At 48.8% G+C, this 26141-nt stretch overlaps 8 protein-coding genes across 8 annotated transcripts; 5 read left to right on the forward strand and 3 right to left on the reverse strand.

The window, feature by feature from the left end:
- Nucleotides 1-5129: 5129 nt before the first annotated feature.
- Nucleotides 5130-8901, forward strand: M431DRAFT_491638 (hypothetical protein; the record flags this gene model as incomplete). The annotated part of the gene is made up of 2 exons (XM_024916921.1): nucleotides 5130-7729; nucleotides 7794-8901. 2 exons carry the CDS (start codon nucleotides 5130-5132, stop codon nucleotides 8899-8901), a joined length of 3708 nt encoding a protein of 1235 aa, XP_024777084.1.
- Nucleotides 8902-9254: 353 nt separating this feature from the next.
- M431DRAFT_340174 (hypothetical protein) lies at nucleotides 9255-10596 on the reverse strand. The gene is made up of 2 exons (XM_024914411.1): nucleotides 9518-10596; nucleotides 9255-9387 (listed from the first exon to the last, which is right to left on the reverse strand). Exon 1 carries the CDS (start codon nucleotides 10480-10482, stop codon nucleotides 9739-9741), a length of 744 nt encoding a protein of 247 aa, XP_024777085.1. The 5' UTR covers nucleotides 10483-10596; the 3' UTR covers nucleotides 9255-9387; nucleotides 9518-9738.
- Nucleotides 10597-11360: 764 nt separating this feature from the next.
- Nucleotides 11361-13632, forward strand: M431DRAFT_504979 (hypothetical protein). The gene is made up of 4 exons (XM_024918554.1): nucleotides 11361-11529; nucleotides 11816-12448; nucleotides 12519-12668; nucleotides 12725-13632. Exons 1-4 carry the CDS (start codon nucleotides 11470-11472, stop codon nucleotides 13439-13441), a joined length of 1560 nt encoding a protein of 519 aa, XP_024777086.1. The 5' UTR covers nucleotides 11361-11469; the 3' UTR covers nucleotides 13442-13632.
- Nucleotides 13633-13918: 286 nt separating this feature from the next.
- On the forward strand, nucleotides 13919-15046 carry M431DRAFT_2538 (hypothetical protein; the record flags this gene model as incomplete). The annotated part of the gene is made up of 2 exons (XM_024913809.1): nucleotides 13919-14104; nucleotides 14207-15046. The coding sequence occupies 2 exons, from the start codon at nucleotides 13919-13921 to the stop codon at nucleotides 15044-15046; spliced, it is 1026 nt and encodes a 341-aa protein (XP_024777087.1).
- A 252-nt stretch (nucleotides 15047-15298) lies between these two features.
- M431DRAFT_14171 (hypothetical protein) lies at nucleotides 15299-16143 on the reverse strand (the record flags this gene model as incomplete). The annotated part of the gene is made up of 2 exons (XM_024912628.1): nucleotides 15787-16143; nucleotides 15299-15736 (listed from the first exon to the last, which is right to left on the reverse strand). Exon 2 carries the CDS (start codon nucleotides 15683-15685, stop codon nucleotides 15299-15301), a length of 387 nt encoding a protein of 128 aa, XP_024777088.1. The 5' UTR covers nucleotides 15686-15736; nucleotides 15787-16143.
- On the reverse strand, nucleotides 15852-16563 carry M431DRAFT_340210 (hypothetical protein; the record flags this gene model as incomplete). The annotated part of the gene is made up of 1 exon (XM_024914412.1): nucleotides 15852-16563. A coding segment is annotated over one exon (552 nt), but the record flags the coding sequence as incomplete, so codon positions are not given.
- Nucleotides 16564-18270: 1707 nt separating this feature from the next.
- On the forward strand, nucleotides 18271-21743 carry M431DRAFT_2540 (hypothetical protein; the record flags this gene model as incomplete). Its single annotated transcript, XM_024913814.1, has 6 exons — nucleotides 18271-18770; nucleotides 18843-19280; nucleotides 19339-19444; nucleotides 19492-19886; nucleotides 19948-20217; nucleotides 20288-21743. The coding sequence occupies 6 exons, from the start codon at nucleotides 18271-18273 to the stop codon at nucleotides 21741-21743; spliced, it is 3165 nt and encodes a 1054-aa protein (XP_024777090.1).
- Nucleotides 21744-23052: 1309 nt separating this feature from the next.
- Nucleotides 23053-25995, forward strand: M431DRAFT_547705 (hypothetical protein; the record flags this gene model as incomplete). Its single annotated transcript, XM_024921252.1, has 4 exons — nucleotides 23053-23805; nucleotides 25142-25295; nucleotides 25437-25755; nucleotides 25812-25995. 4 exons carry the CDS (start codon nucleotides 23053-23055, stop codon nucleotides 25993-25995), a joined length of 1410 nt encoding a protein of 469 aa, XP_024777091.1.
- Nucleotides 25996-26141: the final 146 nt, after the last annotated feature.

Consider the following 26141-nt stretch of genomic DNA (forward strand, 5'->3'; position numbering starts at 1 on the left):
GCTTGCGATGCCGTGTTATTGTGCTGGTATGTGCGATGGATGTATGATCTTCGTATGAGAAATGCAATAACAATGCAGTTCTACCCCGTCGGCAGCGGTAAATTGCTTGTTTGAATTCGACTCCCGAGTCCCCCAGTTGGCGGCCTCTGCGATTCCTGCAGCTTACCGACGACGCCCGTCTTGAAGGATTTACTGGCTGTCAGTCTCTGGTCGCGCACCCAAATGGATTGGATGCGCAGAAACAGCTTCAGACCGCGATTCCCGACTTTGTCCTTGACAGATGCAGATTCAAAGCGCCACCTTGTGCTCTGGGGAATCGAAGCTTCAGCAACAAAAACTTTGGCTACGAACGAACGGCGACAGTTCAGTAACCTTGAAATTATTTGGCCTGTGGAGCTGCGGGAGCTTGGGGGAGCTACTTTGACGCTACAGCGAGTGCTAGCACGGGGATCTGGCGACTTTACTGGGCTGGGGGCAGGCAGGACAGGGATCGCAGCAGTTTGCACAGGCGCAAACAGGCGGGAAAAGGGACCAAGGGGGCAGCTAGTGTGGACCGGCGTCGCCAATGACGACAGGCGGCTTGTTCCTTTTGAAGATTCCTCGCTGGCGGAGGGATGCCGTACATGAAGCCGTGCAGCGGCCATCGTATTGTGGCCTGGTGACTCCATGTTTAGCTGGCGGGCTTCAATAATATGTTGTTTCTACAGCACGTTTCGCTTCAGGGTTTCTTCCATTTCGTCCAGATGATCCATTAGGGCTGCACTGCACTCCCCAGGCAGTACAGTATGGGTCGACTTCAAAGTATTTTAGGGAGCGTCAGAGATGACACGGTCATGCCAAGCAAAAACTGCGCCTGGATTGCCCCCCCTTCAGGGTTGCCAGAGTGACCTCAGCTTCTCACGCACGCAAGTCACGCCCACATCCTGAGGAAATGCCCGCGGCATCTGGTGATCAGGGGTAGCGTAGTCAAAGGAAACGCGCCAAATGGAAGTGAGCTGATTGGCTGATTGGAAAAGAGACAACTGCCGAGACTCGGGGACCTGTGAGGGCGATTTGAACTGATCGATTCGCATTGAAATCTCGGAGACGGGCGATGCAAGCACATGATAAGAAGTCGAAGGGACGACGATGAAATTGAGCTTCAGCGAGATTGCGGTGGGGCGCCATGGTTTGTAGATCGAGACTGCAGAAGCTGATCTGCTCACGTCCTCGGAAATATGTAGTGCCGATCAGCGCTTCTGGAAAGCCTCCAGATCATAGGCTTCTTTACGGTATAAGATGGAATTTCATGGCGTCCACTGCTAGATGAGAATTGCTGCGTCTGTGAAAAGAGAATGGATCAAATGACAGATGAGCAAGGAGAATCCTCATTATCCACACATCTACAGGCTTCCTTGTATACTACCAATATTCCACCTCGTCTTACCAACATAGGAAATATTTCCTGTCAAGTTTGCTATGGAGTATTGCCGGGTCCCGGCGCATTATGTAATCACGATGCCCCTCCATAAACTCCCGAGAAGAATTTTTTTCTGCAGGTCCAAACCTCATTTTGTTTTCAGCTCGACATGCATCTGTGTATTTCGAAGAAGCCGAAAGCAAAAGCGGGCTACGCCCGTAACCATTGACAATCCCCTCATTAGGGGGCTCACATTACTGTCATGGATGCACCCTTGCTATGGATGTCTACCACCTGGGCCGTGTAGGCCTTGCTCAGGGATGAAGAATCCCAATGCAAATCTGCACTGAAATGGCCCTTGCGGAACAACGGTAGGTCAAAGTGAACTGTGATACCATAAGACAACATGAACGGCATATGTGTGTACAGCAGCGAGCTTTTTCAGGTGCTCGAATCGCTGAAGGATGTTTTCAACGTGCCAAGATCAATTCTCTCCCTGCTATTACCAAACACCGATGTCTTGATAACCCCAAAGGCATGGTGCATGACGTTAGGGAGACACTTTTTTACCCTTTTTCCTTTCTCTTTTTTGTGTGTGCTGTAGTGGTGCCATTGTGCTCTGAGTTCCTTTCGGCTGCTTGCTTTGTGCGAGGGTCACAGAACCACTGCCAAGGATAGAGATCGTCGCTCTCCTGTCGAGGGTATCGTATTCTCAACCCACAGGCACAATTTGTGAGCCTTGTGAAGTCACTCGGTGCATATCTGTACACCTTGATGGTGTTGCGATGCATGGTTTTCTCGGGTGCTACCTGATGCTTGTCTGAAAACAAGGCCGAAATTCCTGGAAGGCCATGATGCTGCAGCCAGTTGTGACCGGATGTATGAAGTCTTCAGCCACTTCACCAAGCTGAAACCCATATCAGAGCGGCGCGGCGTTGACACTATTCCGTGCTCCATCACTACGTGTTCATCCGAGGCCTTACCATCTAATACTACCTTGTGGAAGTAGCCTTTGAACCATAGTCACCTAAGAGGGCGCCTGTGTTTGCCAAGAGCTACTACTCTCAGCTATTGCGACCAAGCCCCATCGCCAAAGGGTTTGGGCCACTCCGCGGACTCGACTCTCGGACGCACTTGTTCCAGCTCAAGCCTCTCTTAGTCTACAGTTCAGCTTGGTTGGCCCGGCTTCTGCTTTACCCCTAGTTTGAAGTCCGAAGTGCGAGTAGCTTGGCTCTTTGGCCGTCTAGTACGATTGATTCGTATCTGCCCTGCTTATCTCTCTTTCTTCCTTTTCGTGTGCTCTGAAGCAATGGCGAATCAGTATTGACGTAGCTGCGCGGAAGAGAGCTGAGCTGTGAGACAATAGAGATCTGAAACGGGGCTTGCATGCGGCTTGATTTTGATTGATAACAGTAAGCGTTGCACGGCGCACCCACCGCCCAGACAGCTGCAGGCAGAGTAATGCTGTGATGTGAGTGCGAGAAAGCTTCCATGTTTATGCAAATGAGCGCAATTGGATGTTGACTCTTGACTCTTACAACTGCCGAGGTCTGATGGAGCACTCACTCATACGAGTATTCTGTACAATACAAGTGGTCAACTTCAATTAATACCATGGGTACCTACATGCACGTGGGCTCTAAACAGTTCATCGAGCATTATGACGACTGCAGGGCGGCGCATTCACACATCTCACTGCATGTACCTTTAATGGGGCATTTAATTACACTCAATCATCCCTAATTATGGCACGATAGCTGTGGAACCGTTTCCCGTCTTTTTTTTCTTTTCTTCCGAAAGCTCGTGCCTGTGCGAGTCACGTACCTGTATCCAGGTACGGAGTACTCCGTGCAGTAGCCTATTCCGCGGAGAGAAGGTAATTGATCTTTGTTCTTTTCGTCTCATCTTCATCTTATGCTCGGCAGCTGCGGCGCGGCGTCTTCTCGCACTCCGCAGTAGCATTATACTTCGTAAGGGGTGATTTCAACATGCATTTGGCTAATCAAGGTGACGAAATTGATCTGCGTTGTTTCATAGGGGCTGTGGCGAATGAAGTTGCGGAGAGACACTGATTGTTGAGATCTGCACTGCTGATGCTGGGGATGACGGCACACCTGCACACCTACAGGAGGATGCAACATGCAACAGTAGGGCGTTTGATGTGAGTCGTCGGAGTCGGACAACCGTATGATGCCTTTGCATCGCAGACGGAACTGGTGATTCGTAGCCGTCGCGCCACTTTTTTTGCGGGGAAGTATGCTACGAGGATATTGGATGTTGTTATTGTTGTTGTTCACCGTCGATGTCTCAGGACATGGACGAGCGCGGTCAATGAACCAAGACATGGCGCCGGATGCCATGCATCTTCCGGCTTCTGCGCCTTGGGGATACAGTTATGACGATGCAATAGTGTAGTGTATTGGGATGGCCTTTGTCTATGAAACTGAAATCAAGATCAAACCGTCTCCATCTTTGTTTACGTTTCTCAACATCTGTACAGCTCAGCCCATCGCGCCACGGCTCACCCGCTGCCTTGGCACTTGATACTTACCAAGGTGGGCAACGGCCGGAGACTCGCGATGCGACTTAAAATTTGATGGCTTGGATGGACTTGGCGTACGGCAGCTAGTTACGCTAATAGACGAAGCCACCGTTTGGAACGTCTTGAGAATGGATGTAGAATTCTCCTTTTTTCTTTTCCTATTTCCTTTATCCTTTTTACCATTTTATCGATGGCTATGTTGATCGAGAGCGGGCGACAGGGAAGTACATGTAGAGATATCAGTCCTCGCTTCTCGGTCCCCTATGCCCGGATTCGTCGTCAATGCAGCCCGGAATTGGCGCGAACGGATTGAGCCTTGAACGCATCGATTCGCTGTGGCGCAACCTGTTCAAGTACTGCTGTAACTGTACATGACGCTTCATGTCTCTGTAAGCGCCCAGGGCCTCTCTGCCTAAAGCTTTGTCATTTGAGGCGTGATGATCTTGTTCAATGATTCAAAAGTCGTGAAGCTTAGCGCTGGTGCTGGCGCTGGCAGAGAGACTCAAAGGGCTCTAGTGCAAGGCCCGATCCCCTGAATGGAGTTCGCACACCTACTGTATTTAATTAATTAATCCAATTCTACGTCCGGGCATCTCGCCAAAAACAAAAAAAACTCCCCCATTGGCGCTGTAGGGATTGCTCACTAGCCGACGCCACCGGCAGCCGCATCCAATCTGCCCATCTCCGTCATTCCGCTCTCCTGGGCGCAATCGGCAGGCCATTTGTGCAGCTCCCTTTGTGCGCCTTGTATATCGACTCGACGACTTTTTTTTCCCAATCGGCCAGGCTGCCGTGGCAATTCTCTCGATGCGGTTGCAGACCGTTCCCGGAAGCCTTGCCTGTCTATCGTTATCGTGATTTGCAGTTTTTTTTTTTCGCCTCCTTCTTTTTAGCACCGGCTTTCAATCTCGTTGCATCACAACCCTGCAGGCCCCCCCCTCGCTTCTCATGCGGCCTTGAGTCTGGCACTCTCTCTCCCATTCAGCGCTCGAAACCGCTGCTGCCATCTAGTCACTCGCTCAAAAGGAATGTTGAATTAATTCAGACAGCTTTTACGGGTCGATACAAGCGCTTTGGACGGCGACAGCGTCTTGCGGAACTCGTCGGATCTTGCGGCCAACATCTGAACCAGCATCAGAAACCAGAAACCGCCAAGGTGCTGGTCATGCAATGAGTGGAACGGCAATCATGGCCCCGGCCGTGGAAATCTCCTCCCTCTCCTTCTCTCGACGATCCCATTCTTCTCCCGATCTTCCGTCACTGCCATCACAAGCCAAGTCACCCTCGCTTGGCCATCCCGTCTCGACCGACCATACAGCCTTGGATATGAAGGGCCTGGCCGAGATCGCGACGTTTGAAATACCCTCCTTCAACTCCGACTTGGACCTTAAGCTCGACATCTCTCTTCCACTCGCTCTAGAGACCAAGCTGGCCCCTTCTACTACCTCCTCCGAATATGTCGACCCCAACCCCCCTTCTCCACCAACAACCTTGCAACATCTACGCACAAAATCTGCGGCTTCCTCCAACGATGGGCCTCGCTCATGGTTGCGCAGCTTGACGACCATCCGAGATACCCAGTACGAGGACGACGAGGACGCTGCTGCTCCTCCATTCGACGAACCACGGCGGCCCGCTACAGCAAACGAAGTGCCCATGGACAGCGACGAGGCAGCTCGCCGAACGGCCCGGGACCGCGCCCAATCCACATCTGCGAGTTTTGCCAGCTTCACCAAGAGGTCGTGGATTCCGTCGTCGCGCTCGCTGCCCAAAGTCCAATCAGACGCTCCAGTTCCAGCCGCGGCGAGCGTGAAGCAAGAAGCGAAATCGAACCGCTACCAGCTGAAACGGGCTGTGACGGCCAGCATCCAGGAAATTACGACCAATCAGACGACCCAAACCCGCTTAGTCGACTCAGGTGCTAAGCCCGCGACAAAGGGATTCGCTCGTGCCACCAGCTACTTCTCCAGGATCAAGCAAAAACCCGCGTCCACGTTGTCTAAAACAAGTGACAGCATTGGCTCCGATTTTAGCTGCGCCTCGTCTGCCACCAGCTTGGCTCAGCCGGGCTCCAGCAGCATCGACACGCATGTCTCGCAGTCCGCCTCTTCTGCAGAGACCAACTCCACGACGCTCACCACCGATGAGTCGTCGAGCGAAATGCCAGCGCGCATGCCCGATCCGCTGTGGTCGCAGTTCAAGAATTTGGACCTCGAGTTTCGCGGGTTCGCCTCAAAGGCCGTTGCCCAACAGTGCGCTCTGATCCAGTCCCTGTTTCTGCCCTTTCTCAAGAGCACCACCAGCCAGCAGTCACTTAGCGGTCTGCGGCCCGAAGATGTCGACTGCAGGGCTTCCATCCTCAACAAGTGGTGGGGCGGCGTCCTCGATATGCTCGAGGTGCAGCACCAACAGCCGGTCCCGGGCCTTGATCGGCAGCTGCTTTTCGAGACGGCGACCACCATTATGATGCGGCTTGAATGGCGCCAGACAACGTCTTACTTTATGCCCTTGTCGGAGCGGTCCCCTCAGGACCGGACCCGGGCGAGGTCATCCACCAACTCATCCAACTCATCGCAGAGCTCAAACCAGTCCGCCATGCTGGCAGAGTCGGCTGAGCACAACATTAGGACCATGTTTGTGTCCAACTTGGTGCGGCAGATGGCTTTTGTGGTCGAAAAGATGTCTCTCCGCCACGTGCCCCCAAGCTTGATCGAGTTTGCTGGCAAGACGTGCGCATACGCCTTTTTCTTCGCACCCGGTGTTTCTGATATCTTGGTGAGGCTTTGGGGGCTGACGCCTGACCTGATTCGCCGTGTCGCTGAAAGCATGGGCCTGGGCCGCAACAGCAGCAGTTCGCCAGTTGACGAGGAAATTACAGCCTCATTCCCACCGAGGCTGAGTTCCTTGGCTTGGTCTTCGCCTCGAGGAATGTGGGCCACTCTGAAACGCATCCCAAAGATGCCTCTACTTGTAGCGAGAGTGCCATGGACAGGGCCCTGGGTGATGCGGTGGAAAGGTCGCGATACCGACCTTCTCTTCATCTTTTGCAGACACTTTCACATATTGTCCGACCAATTTATGCCCGAGGGTCTCTCTTTGACTGAGAAAGCACATTCGCCTGCATTCGTTCTTGTTCATGCACAACTCTTGTCGATTCTAGATGGCACCATCCACCGCCAGGCTACCTTTGAGCCTCAAGGCTCTCTCTTGGCCAACTCGGCTCGGGGAGCTGAAGCAGCAGCCTTGCAAATGCCTATGCCACCAAACAATATGATGAAGAGCATGTCGGAAAATAGACTGGTCGTATTGCTAAAAGACATCCTGTCAGATAGCGCCTCTTTGTATCCGGGGGCGAGACATACATTCGCCGAAGCTTTCTCTGCGCTGTTGAAAGCTGCTGCGAGCAGAACTTCCAGATACAACAGCACCGCATGCTCGACGTTGTGCGACTTATTGGAGGAGGTCATCCTCATCTACCACCGGGCTGAGACGGCTGAAAACCCAACATGTTATATCGACTGGCCTTTTTGGGTTGAGGTTTGCAAACTGGCCTTGACATCGCTCAACACTCTTTCAGAAATTCGAATGATTTCCTTCATTTTCACCATATGGGATGCCATTACCAAAGATCCCGAGCAGAAGATGATGATATGCCGCGACTGGCTGTTGACAGAAGAAACCTTTAACGCCTTCTTCAACAACTGGTGCCCGATGGTGCGAGCGTATTACATGCGTCTTCTCTGCTGGAGGATCTGTCGCGACAAGGGTAGCCAGAATGACACAGACATGTAAGTCAAGATTTTCTACTAGTAATACTCTGAAACAGAACCAAGGACTAACCAGTATTTGTAGGGAAATATTCGCGCTGGTTTCAAAGAGGCTTAAGAGCGTTTGGTCGCATTATCTATATCTTCAGCAGGCTGCCGAGGAAGCTGGCCAACCAGGTCCCGCAACGGAACCAATGTCGCCCACGCTAGGAAAGCGATTCATCATCATACGCCAGGAAATCAGTGTACCTCAGCCAGGCCTATTTGTGACATTTGATACCTTCACCAAGGCGTCAAGCATAGTGTCGCCAACCAGCGACAGTAGCGCCGACGCAAGCCTTCTGGCCAAGAATGACCCTAAGAAAAAGTGGTCTATTCTCAAGTTACTAACATTCACCTCGACGGCCTCTCCTACCACCAAAACCACCACAGATTCACCATCTACAGATGACGGACTTCAGAATGCGCGACGCGAGGTTGCAAACTCTCGGGCGCGACAGAACGCTTCCGCCAGTCCACCCAGGACGGCCAAATCCGACAAGAGCGTGGACTCTGATGGCTCGAACCCGGTCTTTGAAGAGCCCAAGTTTACGTTCAAGTTTGTTCTGGGCTGGCCGCAGCCTAACCAGCAGCCGTCTCCCATAGACCACATTCTCGCACGCCCGAGACTCCCTACACCAGCCCAGGCAAGACTTGGCTTCCAGGCAAAACGTGGGGGTGGCCCGACCCTCCCCCCACTCATGATACCCACGAGGAAATTTTCTGGCAGTTCACAGGGTGGCTTGGTGCAAGCAGCAAGGAATGCAAGCCCACTTAGCTCACCAGTCACAGAACCTCGTCGCAAGTTGTCTCTCAGTGGCGGGGTAATACCAGAAGAGTTTTCGTCTACCAGCGGCTCTGAGACCAATAGCGGCGCCTCCACACCCAGTGAATCCAGGTTCCTTCCTTCTCCCATCGTCCACCTGACGCCGAACGAAGAAAGGCAAGGAGACGCCAAACCCGAGGCTGTAAAACCCACTGGCGTGTTTGTCAAGAACTTGGTCTACTCGGGACGTGCGTTGTCCGAGTGGAGTCTCGTGATAGCGGAATGCAACAACTTTGTTGAGCGCCGCCGCGACGAGGGCATTGGCTCGCTGAGTGAAGTTGAAGTGCCGTTGCTCGGCGTTGAGGGATTCCGCAAGATGGGTGGCTAGTCCTTCGACAGCTACAAACCGAAGAAAAAACAGCAACAAACGATGCAAAACTCAACTATGATTACCTTCAAATAAAGGCAACTATCAAGTTTCCTTTAATCTCATCTTTTTCTCAAACACACTCTCTCCCCACCCATCTCTTCTTCATATCTGGATTTTTACGAGCGGCATATATGGCGTGCTATTTACCTTCTATATGACCTAAACTCAACTGGCGTTGGCGAGGCTCCGACATTTTGATTCAGCGTATTTTCTTCTTTTCCGGTAATTAGCATGATTTTGAACACGGGAATATCTATGCACTTATTTGGTCGAATTTCAAGACGGTATATGGAAAAGAAAGATAGCAGAAATTACCTTTGGCACGTTTTTACACGTATCTGCTCCACAGCAGGAACAATCATAATTATCATTCAAAAAAAGGAGAAATTCGATCTGGATAAAGCAAAGACGTTACTGGTATACCCCCCATTGGGAGATGTGGCTCTGGTGCCATGGCTACCTTGACACTTTACTGCGTTGCTGCGGCCTGTTTTATTCATGTTGCAATTTCTTTGGTTACTTTTTGGGACTTATTTTATGTTCATTTCGCTTGCGGGACCTATGATGTAGGAACCCAAAAAGAAGGGAGGCACGGAAATGTGGAGGAATACGGATTTAAATACCCCTGATTTGAAACTGAGGTTGTGGTGGGCGTCAAGATTTATATTTAAATAAACAAGTTCATGAGTAAAACGAACTGCAAGGTCCCCTGCGTGTGCATGCAATAATCTTTTTCGTATACCTAGCGATTCGTGATGTCTAAATCTTGGCAAATTGAGTCTTGATTCGAGATGTCTAAATCTTGGCAAACTGAGCCTTGTAAGCGGCCTTGAGCTGCTTCCTCCACGCGACCTGCTTTTCCAAGAGGGCGTCGACCCTGGCCTTGCACTCGGGCCTGAAGAAGACGGACCTGTCCGGGTACTGGCCCTCGAACTGGGGCTTGCCGTCGTTGATGGTGATAAAGTCCCTTTTGCTGCGGGTGAAGATGTGGACGTCGGGCTCGAGCTCCCAGGGGCGGTCGAGGGTGCTAGTGATGAGGTATGTCATGAAGAGGCCGCCGTCTGCGTAGTAGTTCCACAGGCTGCCGCGGCAGAGGGGGCATTGGGCGACGGTTTGGCCGACTTTTGATTGGGTTGGGATAGTCACCAGGATGGGAGAGTTTGGTGTAGCAGCGGAAGAAGCAGCGGTAGCACTAGAGCTTGTGGATTGAGGAGGAACAGTTGCTGTGGTTGCTGCGTTGGTGAAGTCGGCAAAGGCGGGGAGGACGCCGCATACAGTGCCTGAGGCTGGAGAAGATGATGATGCTTGCGCGTCGGCCTTGCTGGGCGGGGTGGTGAGGGGGGCGGATGGGAGGAGGGTGATGGCGGAGGACTCGATGATGGCGTTGATGGCGAAGGCGCTGCCGATTTGGCGCTGGCAGAGGGTGCAGTGGCAGGTCTGGACGATGAGGGGGGGGAGGTTGATTTGGTAGCGGATGTGGCCGCAGGGACAGCCGCCTTGCATGGGGAAGAGGTCTTTTCGGTCTGCGTAGTGCGGCATGGCGACTGATATGTTTCAAGATGGGGGAAATGAAGCAATCTAGACTATGAGCTTGTCAGGTTGTGAAAGGGGGTGTAAGTGATGTAAGAGGGGGAGACACAGAGTGGACGAGAGGGGAAAACGAGTTTGTCTATCCGAGGTTCTGTTAAACAAAGGTGGGGTAAGATGCAGCCATTCAGATGCGAGGGGATGGCCGAATCAGGAAATTGGTGGCGGATCTGGTAGGTCAATGAGTCGTTCCCTACGGAGTATAAAGAATCGGAGCTTTTTTCTGATGGCGGAGCGTTTCTGGGGAATGGGGGCTGTTTTTATTTCGACTGCCGTGGCTGGGAGTGACGGCTTTCCGGGTGTGGCTGAATGGGGAAGTGTTGAGGCTTTGGGTTTGTGAATTTGGGGATTTGGTAAGTTCTCCGAGATGATTACAAAATCACTGCATTGATTCTGCCGAGGGAGCGAGTTTACCGAGGGTGGGGGATTCTATTATAACGGCTGGATGTCTTTTGAGTGGAAGCAGTTGTTAAAACATGATGAGCATTGATTAGGATATACAGCGAATAGTAATATCTTAGATAATGATGGTGTTGGTGTTTCAGCAACTTCCAAAGAGCCATGTAACGAAACAATTTCAACGCGCCACAATTACACGTACAACTTAGCCCCAGTTTGCAGGATAGCGTACCCTCTCCAACGTCGCTCCAAACGTCAACTCCAGAGGCTGAGCTCTCAAAACAGCCCCTCACGTGGTCCCCCTAAGCGGAGCCGGCGTTTCTCATGTCCGCCGACGCCGTTGATTGGCCCAATGCTAGAGCGGGCCGCCAAGGACGCAACGCCCCCCCACCTCGAATGGCATTTCCTCTTTGTCTCATCGCATCGCAGACATTCCAGAATTCCAGACGAGGCCTCCCAGGCGACATGCCTAAAACCGCGCTGGCTTCTCTCTTGTCATTTTGCTGTGACTGAACAGAGCGAGTGAAACGCCGTGCCGCCATGCCCAACACAGGCAGACCTAGCCGGGATTGTCACTTGTGCCGCCAGCGGCGAGTCAAGGTCAGTGTTTTATATACGTGTATGGATGATTGCATCAAGTCGATGTGAAGGAAAGGGGAGAGCGGCCGGGATATATAAATTGCCATCGGGTGGGTCTGCGGCAGTCTTGTGGCCATTTCTGCAAGGCTGTCGATGTGTGTCACTGCTCGTTGGCTCATGACTGGCGCTTGGCAGCCGCATCAGCTTGCTTGCTTGCGTTGGCTCGGATCGGGGATCGTCCCATCAGCTTCCGTGCCGTATTACATCTGCTCCTTGCTTTACCTACTTACACCTTCGTCTCATGTAGTGCGACCTTGCCCGTCCCGCCTGTCAGAGATGCATCAAATACGGCGCCCAGTGCCCGGGATATCGGGACCAACAGGAGCTGGTCTTCCGCAACGCCGATCCTACGGTTGTCAAGAAGCGCAAGAAGCGCGCCCCCTTGCCACAGTCCCCTAGCAGCCAGTCATCGTCGTCTTCCTCTTCGTCTTCGTCATCCGATGGAGGAGTGCTCTCGGCGCCGAGTCTCTCTCCGAACGGAGACTTTGTCTTCACCTCCTCAACGGACCTCGTCTTGGTCAACGGCGCCAACTACAATGCGCTGCCTCCGCTAACCTGGCCGGTGTATGAACACTGGACGTCCCACTCCATTCCCATCATCCTTGATGTCTACTCAAACCTTGATTTCATCAAGGACATGTATCGTGACTACACAGATGACGGGCCCCTCATCTGGGCTGCCCATCTCTTTTCTCGCACCTACGTGACTAATATGCAGTACTCGACGGCTTTGAGCAGAAGTTCCGATTCTGAGACGCAGCGCGAGTTGGGTGGTTACCTAGGCAAGACCCTGAATTTAGTCAGCGAGGCACTCAAGACGCCTGAAGGTGCTCAACGAGACGATATTCTCGCCACGGTATGGATACTTACAAATTACGAGGTAAGTAAGACTCTGATGTCATGCATCCAAAACAAACAATTCTCCATATCAGAACCTCACCAGCCAATAGTTGCTCATTGGCTCCCTTTCTCGCACTGAAGTCCTCAGCCCATGGCATTTACACGCCCGTGGGTTATACAGCATCCTCAAGGCAAGGGGCTGCGCCCCTCTACTCAAACCTGATGGTCGCAAATCGTTCTGGCCAGCCTATAGCATGGTGGTAGGTATCATTCATCTCATAGTAAGGCTTGTCATATTTGCTGACCCAACATATAGCAAATTCAAGCTCTCATTACCAATACGGAGTGTCCTCCGGAATCCAAGGAATGGCTCGAAACAATAGAACGGTTACTACCGCTACATCCGGGCGAGGGCTTAGGGCTGGCTATCTCCTACTTTATTATCAAGATTTGTAGCGTTCAGGCTCGTATCTTCAATCTCCTCCGACGTCGTGACTTTCCAGGGGCATCCAGAGATTATCCCGATCTCTTTGCTCAGATGAAGGCTGCCGAACAAGAATTCGAAGACTGGATTGAAAAGAACTATGTCGGGACTCACATTTTGGAGATTTATGCAATGAGCCTGTATCATTCCGCCATCGTCAAAGGGTACCATGTTATGCGGCTCCTCATCAATTTTCTCACACATTACCCCCCGTGCCCGATTCCTCTCGAGCAGCTCAACGAGGATCGAGAATACAGCGTCAAAACGGCCCAGAATGCGGCGCAAGGGATTTTAGAGAGCGTCCCACGTGTACTCGGACCCCTCTCTAGTAGCAAAGACAAGTCTCCTAAAACGGTGTTTGATGCCCTGCGAGTCATATGGCCACTTATTTCCGTGTATGTAATGGACATTTGCCGATCGGAACAGCGACTCGCTGCGGAGGGCCTTCTCTTCTATATTGGTCGAGAATTAGGAGTGCGACAGGCGCTGAACAAGTATCCGGACACGTTGACTCTACCAGCGGAGGCGAAAGAACCGCTGGGAGTATGATTTATGATCTGACTTTCATCAACGAAGTTTGTAGAAGGAAATGTTTTGAGGCATGTAGACACAAGATTGTTGTCGCTGGAACGATGACTTGGCATGGATTGGTCATGATTGCTGGATGCCTACCTGGATTTCCTTGTTTCACTTCTCCTAGATACCAATAATACAAATATTTGAATACCATATAATTTAATGGAGTTGACTGCAGTTGGTATTGGCATAGATCATTTTGAATCTTTGACTGTAGTGAGAATAAGGTACATGCATTCTTCAGTATGCCGGAGGATTTTTAGTTGTCGGATCGGCACGTGGTATCCCCTCATTGTGATACGTCACAACCTCAAGCTCACAAACTCGGCATGAGATGATTGCGCAAATTGTCATCTCCAAGGTTATGCTGTAATCCATTCAATTTGATGATAGGCTTGTTCTTACAGTTTTATTGTTTGCGACTGTGAGAGAGTATTTGAGAATTGAAACATGTCAAATAACGTTGATCAGCACTTGAGCATCCCCGTAATCGATCTTGCACCAGCTCGATCTGGTTCGGATGAGGATGTCCAAATTGTGGCCAAAGAATTATACGAGGCCTTCAAAAATGTTGGCTTTGCATATGTGAAGAATCATGGTGTGCCTGAGGATGTTGTCAATGAAGCGTTTCATTGGGTATGTCGTATCAATCCCTTCATTGTCATAATAGACTGTGCCTATATACCGCACAAGGACTGTTCAAGATGAGATTGAGTCTGACTGACATTCATCATCAAGAGTCGCAAATTCTTCAGTCTCCCACAAAGCGATAAAGATCTAGCTCCTCATCCACCAGAAGCATGGCATCACCGCGGCTATTCAAGCGTGGGTCGCGAAAAGGTATCGCAGATGATCTTTGACGAGGCGTCGATTGCTGCCGCACGGAACGTACCCGATGTGAAGGAGTCGTTTGACATTGGACGTTACGACGATGCGACACGAATGACAAACGTGTGGCTGCCGCGGGACGTTCTTCCAGGGTTTCGAGAGTTCTTTGAGGGGTTTTATGAGATTTGCTATGCTGCTGAAATGGAGTTATTGAGACTCATTGCGTTAGGAATGGGGCTTGAGAAGGAGTATTTCGTGGGGTACCATGTGAAGAAAGATAACCAGATTCGGCTGCTGCATTATCCGACCATCGAGGAGAATCTTTTACGACAGGGAAAAGCGGAGAGGATAGCTGCGCATACGGATTTCGGAACAATAACGATGCTGTTCCAGGATGACGTCGGGGGGCTCGAGGTAGAGGACGTCAGTGAGAAGGGGAAGTTCAACCCTGCACCGTACATACCCGGCACGGCGGTGGTGAACATTGGGGATTTTTTGATGCGTTGGAGCAATGATGAGCTGAAGTCGACGATGCATCGGGTCAAGGCTCCGCCGTTGGTGGAAGGTGAGGGAGAGGTACCGAAGGATAAGACGACGAAGGAAAGGTATTCGATTGTGTATTTCATGTGTGCGGATATGGAGAAGACGATTGATTGTGTGCCTGGCTGTTGGGGGCCTGAGAGGCCGAAGAAGTACGAGCCGGTGAACTGCATGGAGTACACAAATATGCGGATGGCGGCTCTTTATTAGAAGTATTCACAGATAGAGAGAGAGACTTATGTTGTGTGTTAGAAGAAATATGATGTATTTGCATATGTAAAGTGAATGAATTACTCTCGTATTTTGACTCGCTGAGAGCAACTCATGCAACAAAAAAAAAAAAGAAACAGATGAAGAGTCGTAACCAGATTATTTCGTTCCAAATGATTATAAAAAAAAAAAGCACGGCCATTGCGCCATCAAACAACCGGCTGGTACATGTAACATCCCAATCCCTCCCCATTACATCAACGTCTCAGAATGCGAAACAAGCAGCCACTCTCCGTCGGCGCCCTGGTTCCAAGTCGACGAGGCCGTGGCATTGTACTTCTCCTTGCCCCTGGTGGCTTTAATCTTGTACGTGACGACGCCGCCCATGAGGCCGATGAAGTGGGCGCGCATGTCCTCGATCTCGTAATCGTCGAAGCGGTGAAAGGGGGCCTTCATGGCGTCCTTGAAGTCGTCCTCGTCCTCGGGGGTGATGATGTCCATCTTGGGGAACATGAGGGCGGCGTCGGGGGCGCACAGCTTGAGCACGGCGGGGGCGGGGTTGGCGGAGGTGATTGCGGTGCAGAGGTCGTGCTCTTTGCCGAAGAGGTCGTCGCGGAGCCAATCGTTCATTGCCGGCATTGTGACGGATTTTTTTTTTTTTGTGGTGGTGAGAGTTTGGGTTGTTGTTGGCTGGATGGTGGTGTCAGTGGTGTTGTGAGGAGGGTTTCTATGATACTTACGTTGGTTGATGGAGATGGATTGTTACAGAGCAGCTGATTAGTAGCAGTCAGTCACAGAGAGATGGAGTAGACAAAAAGGAGAGAGAGAAAGAAGCCATCACCAAATAATATCCCATTCTCCATTACTTCAATGGTGATCAACTCATGCATTAAGAATGCCATCTTGTGACGTCACGAGTATGGCGCCGAACAATGACGTTTGATGCTCTCATTGTCCAGATGGTCTCAGCCTCCATCTACTAGCAAAAAGAACATGCCACATGTACTATTCGCATGTGCTCTCGCATTATGTAAATTAGCTGACCTCCTTCTCAGGATTTCGCCGACAAGGATGGCATGTCCTTGATTGCTTCTGAGAGGATCAATGTGTGCAAGTACAGGTAAACTCACGGCGGCGCGGGTTGGTACCTTGAAAAACCTGGAAATAGTGGCTTTGGAGGAGCAAGGCGCCCAAAAGTTCCCCACTGTAGATGACACGCTTAGAGCGTCATTGCTGATCAGTTGCCGGTTTTGGGGCGGCGTCTGACGCGTGGCGAGAGTTTGTATGTTTGGAGAGAAATGATACTGCAAAAGGGAGAGGCAAGAAGAATTGAAATAAATACTGAATAAATTTGATTCGATAGATGGGATTGGATGAGGGCCTGCATGAAAGTGTACAGGTAATACCAGGGAGTTGCGGATAGTTGTCCGTGTAAGCGCGTGCCACTGCAGTGTGGTAGCACTGGAGATCGGCGATGACAACCTGCGTGTAAGAAGCCAGGAACCGGTAAAAGAGAAAGAAAGAAATAAAAGAACAGAGAAAATAACCATTATGAGATAGCAAAGACTATGACATTGCTGCAAGCTTGGGGTAGTAGATCTCACTCTTATCAGCCTTACTTCCTACCTGTTAAAGACGTGTTCTGGGATGCACTGTCGCGGGTTCATCGCTTCTTCCACCTCCACCCAAGAAGGTGTTTGTCAACTAAAATGCAGCCACATTGAGTGATATTCTAGTAGTGAAAGCGAGTTTAGCTCAGCTTTTGGCCGGATCTTAGAACTATATGAGGTCTATGGGGGAATGGCTACATATGTCACCTTCTTCCTGTGAGGCCTGGAGTACATGTAAGCTGCCTGTGTGACAATAGCAAGAACTGAAACACCCCCTCTTTCTTTACTGATCCAGCACAAGAAATCAGCACGACTGCTGTGGCTTCGGAGCGATGCATCCACCTCATCGAGTAGATGGAGGTTGAAAACATTGTTTTTGCCTGGAGTATATGCAGCAAATATTCTCATTCATGGGCGCCAAAGTGGACCATGAGCTCGTAGCAGTGCGCAGGATGTGATGAGACAAATGGCATTGCGCAGCCGAATAGACGAAGAGGAGAAGTGTTCATTGGACTACCATGTTTACTGTGCCTCATCTTATAGGCCCGGGGCTCGTGAATAAGACTATGTCGATGCTGGAGCTCTTGGAAGAGGAAATGGCCCGATGCTGGTGAGAGCTCGGATATTGTGGGTATATATCGTGGGTATATACTCAGCTAGCTTGTGTATCTCCCAATGATTAGCATATTATGCGGACACGTTCCGCTCAGAGGCTTCTATTTTATTGACTCGTTGCTTTTACAATCATCACACTATTACTGTTGCAACTATTGAACCAATTCCTACGAGAGTCACATCTGCGGCAACATACAGACCCTATCTGGAACGCAGGCAATTGATGACAATTTTTCACGGAGTGGTAGCACAAAATGCCAGCCGCGGTTTATTTGTTTATTTGAGGAAGAGTTGACGGTTAAGCCGACCGACCATAGGAAACGCCTTAGGTTGATAAACTAGTTCTGATGGCTGCAGCCTACGCGCCTTGTGTAAATTGTTGCGCGTTGACATTGGATTCGGTCCAGATGCAGTATCAGATTGGAACATGTTGGCATCCGTCATGAGTAAATGATGATAATGGATCTGTCAAGGTCTCATCCCACTTTAGCGCGCCAGTGAATCACTTTACCCGTCGTGTTTGTTGAAGGCTAATTCAATTCGATGGTTTGAATTGGTGAAATGAATTCGAACTTTAGTAATTCAAGTAACTAAACATTTCTCGGCTCAGTGTCGTGACTTGAACCAAGTTTCACCAGGCCGCGCTCATTTTGATGAAAGATCTCCAAGTGCGGAGTTTGTGCTCGTAGATGGCCTTTTCGGCATCCTATGCATATGGATTAGAGAAATGCAGTGAATGCTTTTTTCTTGTGTTAGATAGCAACTGGTGAGACTTTTCAAGTACAAACAACAGTGATGGTACTCGTACATATGTATCAAGAGCGGAGCTTCCAATGTCGTGAGCTGCAGCTAGACGTGTTAGTCTGCTTTTTATTGGTGCTTATTGGTATCCAATCAGAAGCTTCCACAAAGCTGGCTCCACCCATCGCGTTTGACAGCATCGTCTCCTAATCTCTCCAAAATCACCAAATCACGACCTCCCATACTGCATTCAAATCAATGGATGGCGAATCTTTAGACCGACAGGCTTCGGCCTTGGATTCAAAGCTCGGTGATGATATGGATCTCGATGACACAGAGAGCGTCATGAGTGATCTGAGCACTGATGAATTCACCACAGATCTCACCACCGACTTTAGGGATGCCATGAACCACATCTGGATACCTAAACCTTTTATTTATCTAAACACTCTGCTTGATTTCCCTGGCGGTGTGTCTATTGAAGGATTTGGCGACATTAAGATGCCACTTGAAGAGGCTCAAGCCCGGCAAATTATGGCATACCACGAGGACGCCATCATGGAAGATGAGGATGACGGTACTGTTTTACTGGAGCTTTTTTCAGATCAATTCACCTTAGATGGCTCCATCTGGCCGGATGTCATTCAAGGCTTCTTAGATCAAGCTGCTCGCCGTTGCAACATCACTATGCCGCTCACGGCAGAGCCTTGGTCTATGAAATTGCTTAAGTATGGGCACAAGTTCGACAGCGAGGAGCTGTGAGTAACGACTATCCGGAGCATCGAAATCCTGATTTCGATTAACACTAGCGATTAACACTAGCGATGCAGTTTTACAGTAAACGAATGTTTGGGTAGTATGACTATTGTTCTGGCACCTAGACATGAGGGTGCTAAGATAGTGGCCAAGAACGGAGACACCGAAGAGCTTGTTTTCGCATCAAATCAAACGGCACAATCCTTTTCGATGGAGGATTCAAACATCGAATCGCGCTTGATCAAACCAATTTACATGTGGGCTCTGGTCTGCGCTGTTGACCCTCATCCCGACGCACCAGATATTGAGCTGCGGCCTCTACGCCACACACTGAGACGATGGCTCACAAAAGATCGTGGATCACGCGGCCAGGAAGTAATATATTCTCCTCTTAAAAGCGACTATAAACAATGGGATAATGTTTCCAAGCGTCGCATTATACTCGAAGATCGCTATCGAGTGGACCATCTTCAAGATCTTTCTCTCGAGATTCCCTTTGAGATCTTTTTCGCGTCTGTCTCTTAAAAAGGGGGATATGGCCCTGTAACCGAGACTAACCAACCCATGAAGCGCGAGGCGTATATATTCGGCCTGGGCGGCCACCAAATCACAAAACCGCACATTTTGGTTGACGAAAAAGACCTCGCACCGCCTACTGATCTTGGATATACCGCAAGTCACCCCCCCTTCTTCGTATCTTATCGCTAAGCTAATTGTATCTAGGCTGTTGTTATTATTCCCCGTGATACGGTATTGTCTTTCTTCTACGGCATCCGCTCGTTGGATGCTGTTGAGTCACTGTGGGTTAACTATGCTCGAGCTTGTTTGAAGGACAACCGTGCTCCAAGTGCGGTTGTTGTTTTCAAGCAGATTTGCAATTTTATGATGGCTCCTACGGCTGAAAATACGGATGGGCATTGGGCCAAGCTAGAAATGGTTCCTAAGCATCTTCTTGATGTTCTAGAAGCTCTATGTGTCACCAGGTCCTATCCCTGGTTCTCCCGCTTCGCCCGTCGCTATGCTCGTGATATGCCCAAAAATACCTTTTCTCGACTCGGACGGCGGCATAACATCGAATATTTGAACGGCGAGGAATCATGCAAAGACATTGAAGCGGTGTAAGTCGTGTAAAGTTAGCATCGTCCTTCGAGACTTGGAACACTAATATTTGGCTCGCAGAATATATATGATGATTCTCGCATATCCTCGGCCCGCCCAGCAACTCAGGGCAGTCAAAGAGATTATTGGCATTGTACAAAGAAGATCGCGAAATGGAAGACCGAGACCCAGGCTCGCTCTAACCCTGGACTACTTTCTTCCATTCGTTCGCCAGGTGTTAAAAGCATGCATTGAGGCATGTAAAACTATAGAGTTGACAGCACAAGATGGTCAGGCATTAGTCGGATTTTCTCTATACTTTGTTGATCCATTTGCAATTCTATCGCTAATGTAAGTCATCGCATTGTCCCGATTTCTCGCGTCCCCATTCATGTGGGAATCGACACTGATAATCGCGTAGCAAAGACAAGATCGGTCTAGAGCGCCAGCCCGCAGCCATCCTTGGATTTATACACAAATTAGACTATTATGGCAGATCTGAGTATCTGCCTCGGGAAGAAGCTCTGCAGTTTAGCCTGAACGTTGCCATGTCTCTAATTGCCTCGACAGACTTCGCACAATGGCGCGGCATAGCCGACGATTATTACTTCAAGAGAGATGAGGAGAATGTTATGAGTTACGTCGACTACTTCGACGATGAAGACAGCGATCTCGAAGACTGGCTCTACCCCGGCAATTCTGAGCCCCATTTAAGTGACCAGGACACGCGTGAGAAGCGCTGGCAGAAAGTTCAGCACGAAAGCTATTTGCACGATGACTACGACGATCACGAGTATCCATATGCAGATGCTTATCGGAACTGTCTATATGTTGATAAGGGTCCCTTAGAGAAATCTAGGGAAACACTTGATGAGAAGCGATATAAAGAGCTGTATGGTATCAGCCAATCTTCAACATGTTCCCACCCTGGTATTGAAGAAAAAAGAATCCATTATAGAAGCTTTTACTGCTTCTTCGAACAACTACTCAGACCGATCGAACAATATGAAGAGGTTTTGGAATCGCTCATCTCAAAAGTTGTTAATACTGCGCCACATATACCCCATACTGAATTCGATACGCTATGGATTCCGCTTGCGAAAGAATTCATACCGTATCTGCAGATCATTCGACAAATTGTAGATACTGCTAAAGAATCTCTCGTGTCAGGATTTCTATCTGCAATTCTGAAGGCATATGTCAAAACGTGGGTGGGACAGTATCCGAAGCGCCCTAGCCTCGTGCGGGAAGGAGTCCATTGCTCGTGTCCTGACTGCAAAGGGCTGAATGTCTTTTTGGCCGACCCCTCATTAAGGGCTGGGAGATTTAAAGCAGATGAAACTAGAGTCCAGCATATTTTAGACGAAATGACTCGGGCGAATGTCGATTTTAAGTCCGATATGGTGGAGGATGCCGGTTCCGTCACCTTGACCGTGATCAAGACTATGCGTCTTTTTACACAAACTCGCAGGCAATGGGGTTACCGACGATATCATGCCACTAGGGAGGTGGCGAAGTTTGGCCAGACAGGGCTCGAATTCATCTTTGGCACCGAGTGGATGTCGTTTATGAGCATGGGTCATCTTGGAGGCGTTGGGTTCGACAACTTGGAGATACGGACCCTGTTGAGGATGAAAACTAGGCGTGGCCACAATTTCATCCCGGAACAGTCTGCAAACATGTTTTTTCGAGGCCTGCCACGGCTACCCAAGGCTAGCCAAGCAGGTCGCCCGACCCACAGGAGGAACTCGTGGGAGATGGATTCATCCAGGGACTACCCTTTTTACGACTTCGAATTCGGGAGTGATATTGATGATGATGATGATGATGATGATGATTCTTCGACTTTCTCTCGATACTCGTCGCTATTGCTTTGAACCCCATTTAACTAAAGTTTACTGGGTCAAATGGCGCGTGCCTCTTCTCCCCAGTCGGAAGTGCAGCCGCACTCGCAAGGATGCAGCGATAAGTAGGCAAAGTAATTGCCGTGTTATGACAAAAATGAAACTCTCGGGAGATTGAAATAGTCTTGAGGATGAATTTTCTTCAGGCGTTCTCGTATTAATCGTGGAAGGACTGGACATTTTCTAATTTGCAAGCTATAGCTATGTAATGCGTGTTCTATTTAGATACGAAGTATGATTATGATGTAGATTGATGAGTTTAATGAATGATCCTATATGATATTTTGAAGCGGTATTCTTTAAATATATATGCGTATTTGTAAGTTATCTTCCTGCGTTTAATGTCCTTGTGTAGTGACCTTAAGAGCTGCCTTTTATGCTTATGACTTACTTGCTTAGTTTTTATTTTATTCCTTTATTTCGTTTTCTAGACTATTTTATGTAACCCTTACGTATATACGTGCAGCTTTTTATACCTTAGCGTTACTTAATGACGACACTATTTGTATGTTAAACGCCTACTGCGAGTATTTTAAGACTTAGTGCGTGATAACCTAAGTTTAGCACTGTATATCCGTTGCACCGGGTTTGCAGTAGATTTTTTATTTTAACCTTAGTTGGGTTTGTAGATATGTGAAGCAGCTATTTTTGGTTTATTGTTTGATTAGAAGTGAAATATGAGTAGTTTTTATTATTATAAAAATTGGAAACTTAATCTTTTTGAATGACGTTTATGTTTATCCTGAAGAGAAGACTTACTGATAGTATTTATGGATTATGTTGTATGAGAATTAGAAGATAAATTGTTGCGGCCTGACGTTCTGGCGACCGTTGCTCTGCGGTTTTGCTATATGTACCCTTTATTACCTGGAGGCGGGGTGCTCGGTATGTATGTGATTGTATGTACTTAGGTAACTGAGCCTTTTGGAATTGCGTTGGGTATGCAGATAGCCTGAATATATAGCTGTATATAAGTACTTATAACTGGTAACTGGACGATTTTGGTGTAAGAGTGGGAGTAACTATTTGCCGAGGATGGCTCTAGAACGGACGCCGTATATTGCGAGGCATCTAGTTGAAGTCGTCGCTAGACGCTGCAACATGATACCAATTTCTTGCTTTCATGCGACGCCTTGGTTATGTTGTAGTTAGTAATTCCATTATATTATGCTCGCCGTCTCCGGCTTCTTCATCTACCATTTCGCATTCCTTCATCATCTCTTCTGTCTCTGTATCTTATTGTCCCCAAAACACAAAGCCACAGCCTATCTTCCTAGGAAACATGGATCCTGTTGGTAATACAATTGGACTATTACGATTTGTGCTCAACTCCTTCAGTCAAATCCAACTGGCACGAGAATTTGAAAGCGAATTCGAAAGATATCAGCCAAAGCTTGATCTTATTCAGCTGCGCCTCTCTCGATGGGGTGAAATCGTCAAGCTCAACAACAATAGCAATATCGCAAGCAAAGATCTTGCAACGCCTGTCAATAGAGGAGAAGGCTTAGAAAACCCAAAAGGGGATCCTACAACTGGAATTCTCCTCGAAATCCGAGACACCGTTGCCAAGGCTCAGAGAGATGCTAGGAAGATAAAGAGTGGCACCTCATCAGACCAGCTCCTCGACGCTGAAGTATGCCTTCCAGCTGATCTTAGGGGATTGCATACTCGCTTCAAGGGCCTTCTTAGTAAACGGACATCCCAGACAGTAAAAGTGGTAGAAGGCCTAAAATGGGCCTTTTACAAGCGAGACCACTTCGACAGATTTATCGCAGACATTTCTTCTCTTACTGATAATCTGGAAGGTCTGCTGCCAGAGGGTGACAGGCAAAAGCTCTGGGAACTCAGCAGCGATGAGTGCGAAGGGATCAATAAGCCCAATCTAGAAGAACTGAAAGACATTGCCCAGGATTGCGACCCGATTATTGAGAATGCGTCGGGTGAGGCACTGAGAAACGCTCGAGGCGGCGCCAATAACGTTACGCAGACACACAACATCGGCAACGTGCTGGGGTTTAACAATGGCAACTTCAATGTCAATGGCACTCATCACTGGGGTAGGAACTGAAGCGTATGACAAGGCCCTCAATGTCAAGTTGGGTATTGATCTAGTATTTTTTATATTAGTCTGTTAATATGTAGCTAGAAGATGACTGCTTTTTGTCAACCAAATGTTGTCATGTGTCTTTATACGTGGCTTCATTCCCTCCAATTTGGTGTCAATGCATGATTAGGTTTGAGGCGGTTGCTCGTAGGAGAGCCAGGTATGCTCCGTAGAGTGTGAATAGATAAATTCAACCGAATTCATTTATACTAGTCGTTTCATTCACTATTTAGCTCCTAGAGAACCCAGAAGAGCGTGATAAATGGTGACTGAGCACGAAATCAACACCATACCTTACGAATGTGATCATGAATTATAATCCTTCGAGCTCAATTACACGGCACCTGCATCTCCCACCCCCTCGGTCATTCGGTTACACACAGCTTACATGTGTGAGCAGTTGATGGGGTGGAGATAGTTTAGTTGGGCTCCTCAACCTCACCTGTCTCTTGAAGCAAACAGTACATGTCTTGTAGCAGCAAGTACCTATTGAGTGTCGGATGCCAGGACCCGATGGTTGATGCCTGACGGGAATGTACTCAACGAAAGCAAACTACAGTATACATACCTACATGATACATACTTAATGATGCTATGGGTGGTCACACTGCACTACAAACCAACCAGGCCTTGCCAGCGTCAAGTCAATGTTGGCAAGGCTGCCACGCGACACTTCTTTTTCTCCGTTGGCCTGCATATCGGATTAGCCGCCTTTCGCTATCTACGGCTTCCGGTATGTGTAGTACATGATACCCGCAAATTACTTGACAGTGTCACCCCGATCTAGTGTCTTCTGCCGTTGAGCCTCATTTAGTTCACACTGAACAAAAATTTGGCGTAAATACATGTACCCTCGTCCTACCAAACAACCTCAGCTCTATAGTCTGATTACAGCGCGTTTGTTTCAAAATATTGTTGTTCGTTGCCTCTATACTTGAGCTTTTAGGACTCTGGCGGAGGTGTTCACACATTCCCGGCGTTACGATGTCTCCGGCTATCAGTATTTCGATCAACCAGCAGTATGTCGATGGTACAGTAGTGGCCGTAAACAATGGCAGTATTAACTTCAATGTCACTTACGAATTTCCGAGTAAGCGTCAATCGCGATCGTATTCGAAGCTGCCACGGAATTACTTACCAACATAATGCAGATGTCAAAGATATCATATTTCCAACCACCAAGAGCGGACACCAATGCACCAAGTGTGGTAGTGACAAATATCAAAAAGCCAATATTAGCCTCCAGGATCTCTAATATAGGCTTCAGCTCACTCCTGCAGAACTGGCTGAGAACGAACATCGGAGGGCAGTAAAGGCTTGGAACAAATTTAAACCATGTGGCTTGCTACTGGAAATAAAAGAATTGGAAGCCTGGTTTAACATGCAATGTCAACAGTCTGTTCTTTGGATAAGTGGTTGCCGTAAGTCGCTGGACACAAACTAGTGAAAACTGTTTATTGAGCACTAATCAGAGAATAGCTGAATACGGGACAACAACATTAATGCAAGTGAACTTTTTCTCACTCCATTTTATTCTGCATTTGATGATGTTCTGTAGACAGCGACTAACCCTAACATTTCCAGGTCCTATATGATTGAGTATATTCGAGAAAAAAAGATAAAGAGACCTTCTAAACCATGTCATCTCTTATATTACTACATCGACAGGACAGTCACCGGAAGTTCTTATCGCAACCTACAACAAGCATTCTGGCAGCAAGCTTACCCATCGGATCGTGTACAAGTGCACGTTCTTAACAATCAGGATAGAGAGGATAGCAGTATCCTCGATGTGTTAGTCGAAAGATTAGCTGCAGCTCACCGCGACGTATACATCATTATTGATGGCCTAGATCAACTCCCTCGAAGACACAGCAAGGAGTTGCTCAGCCGCCTCTGCAATCTTCGCGAGCAGCTCAAAGGGAGAATACCTACAGTGGCGGCCACCTCGCTGTAGCTATTAGCTCACAAAACACTCCGTCTTTTGATCGTGGGAAAGAGTATGATAAGGTCTTTGATCTCCGACTCCGGCCCAGTTACATGTCTTCGGATATTCGGAATTACCTAGGAAACAGCTCTGGTGATTCGACTATCTTCATGGGGACCAAAGATCTTCGATGACATAGAATCCAAGCACAACTAGAAAAGGGAACTAACAATTACCCTTGTCTTTCATCTTCTATCTTTTATAACCTATAAGGCGCAACGACAACCCAACGGCTTCTAATGGGTGTACTATCATGCTGAGGCGCCCCTTGCTTTAGCAA

The sequence above is a fragment of the Trichoderma harzianum genome (assembly GCF_003025095.1).
Source record: "Trichoderma harzianum CBS 226.95 unplaced genomic scaffold M431scaffold_3, whole genome shotgun sequence".
NCBI classification, from domain to species: domain Eukaryota; kingdom Fungi; phylum Ascomycota; class Sordariomycetes; order Hypocreales; family Hypocreaceae; genus Trichoderma; species Trichoderma harzianum.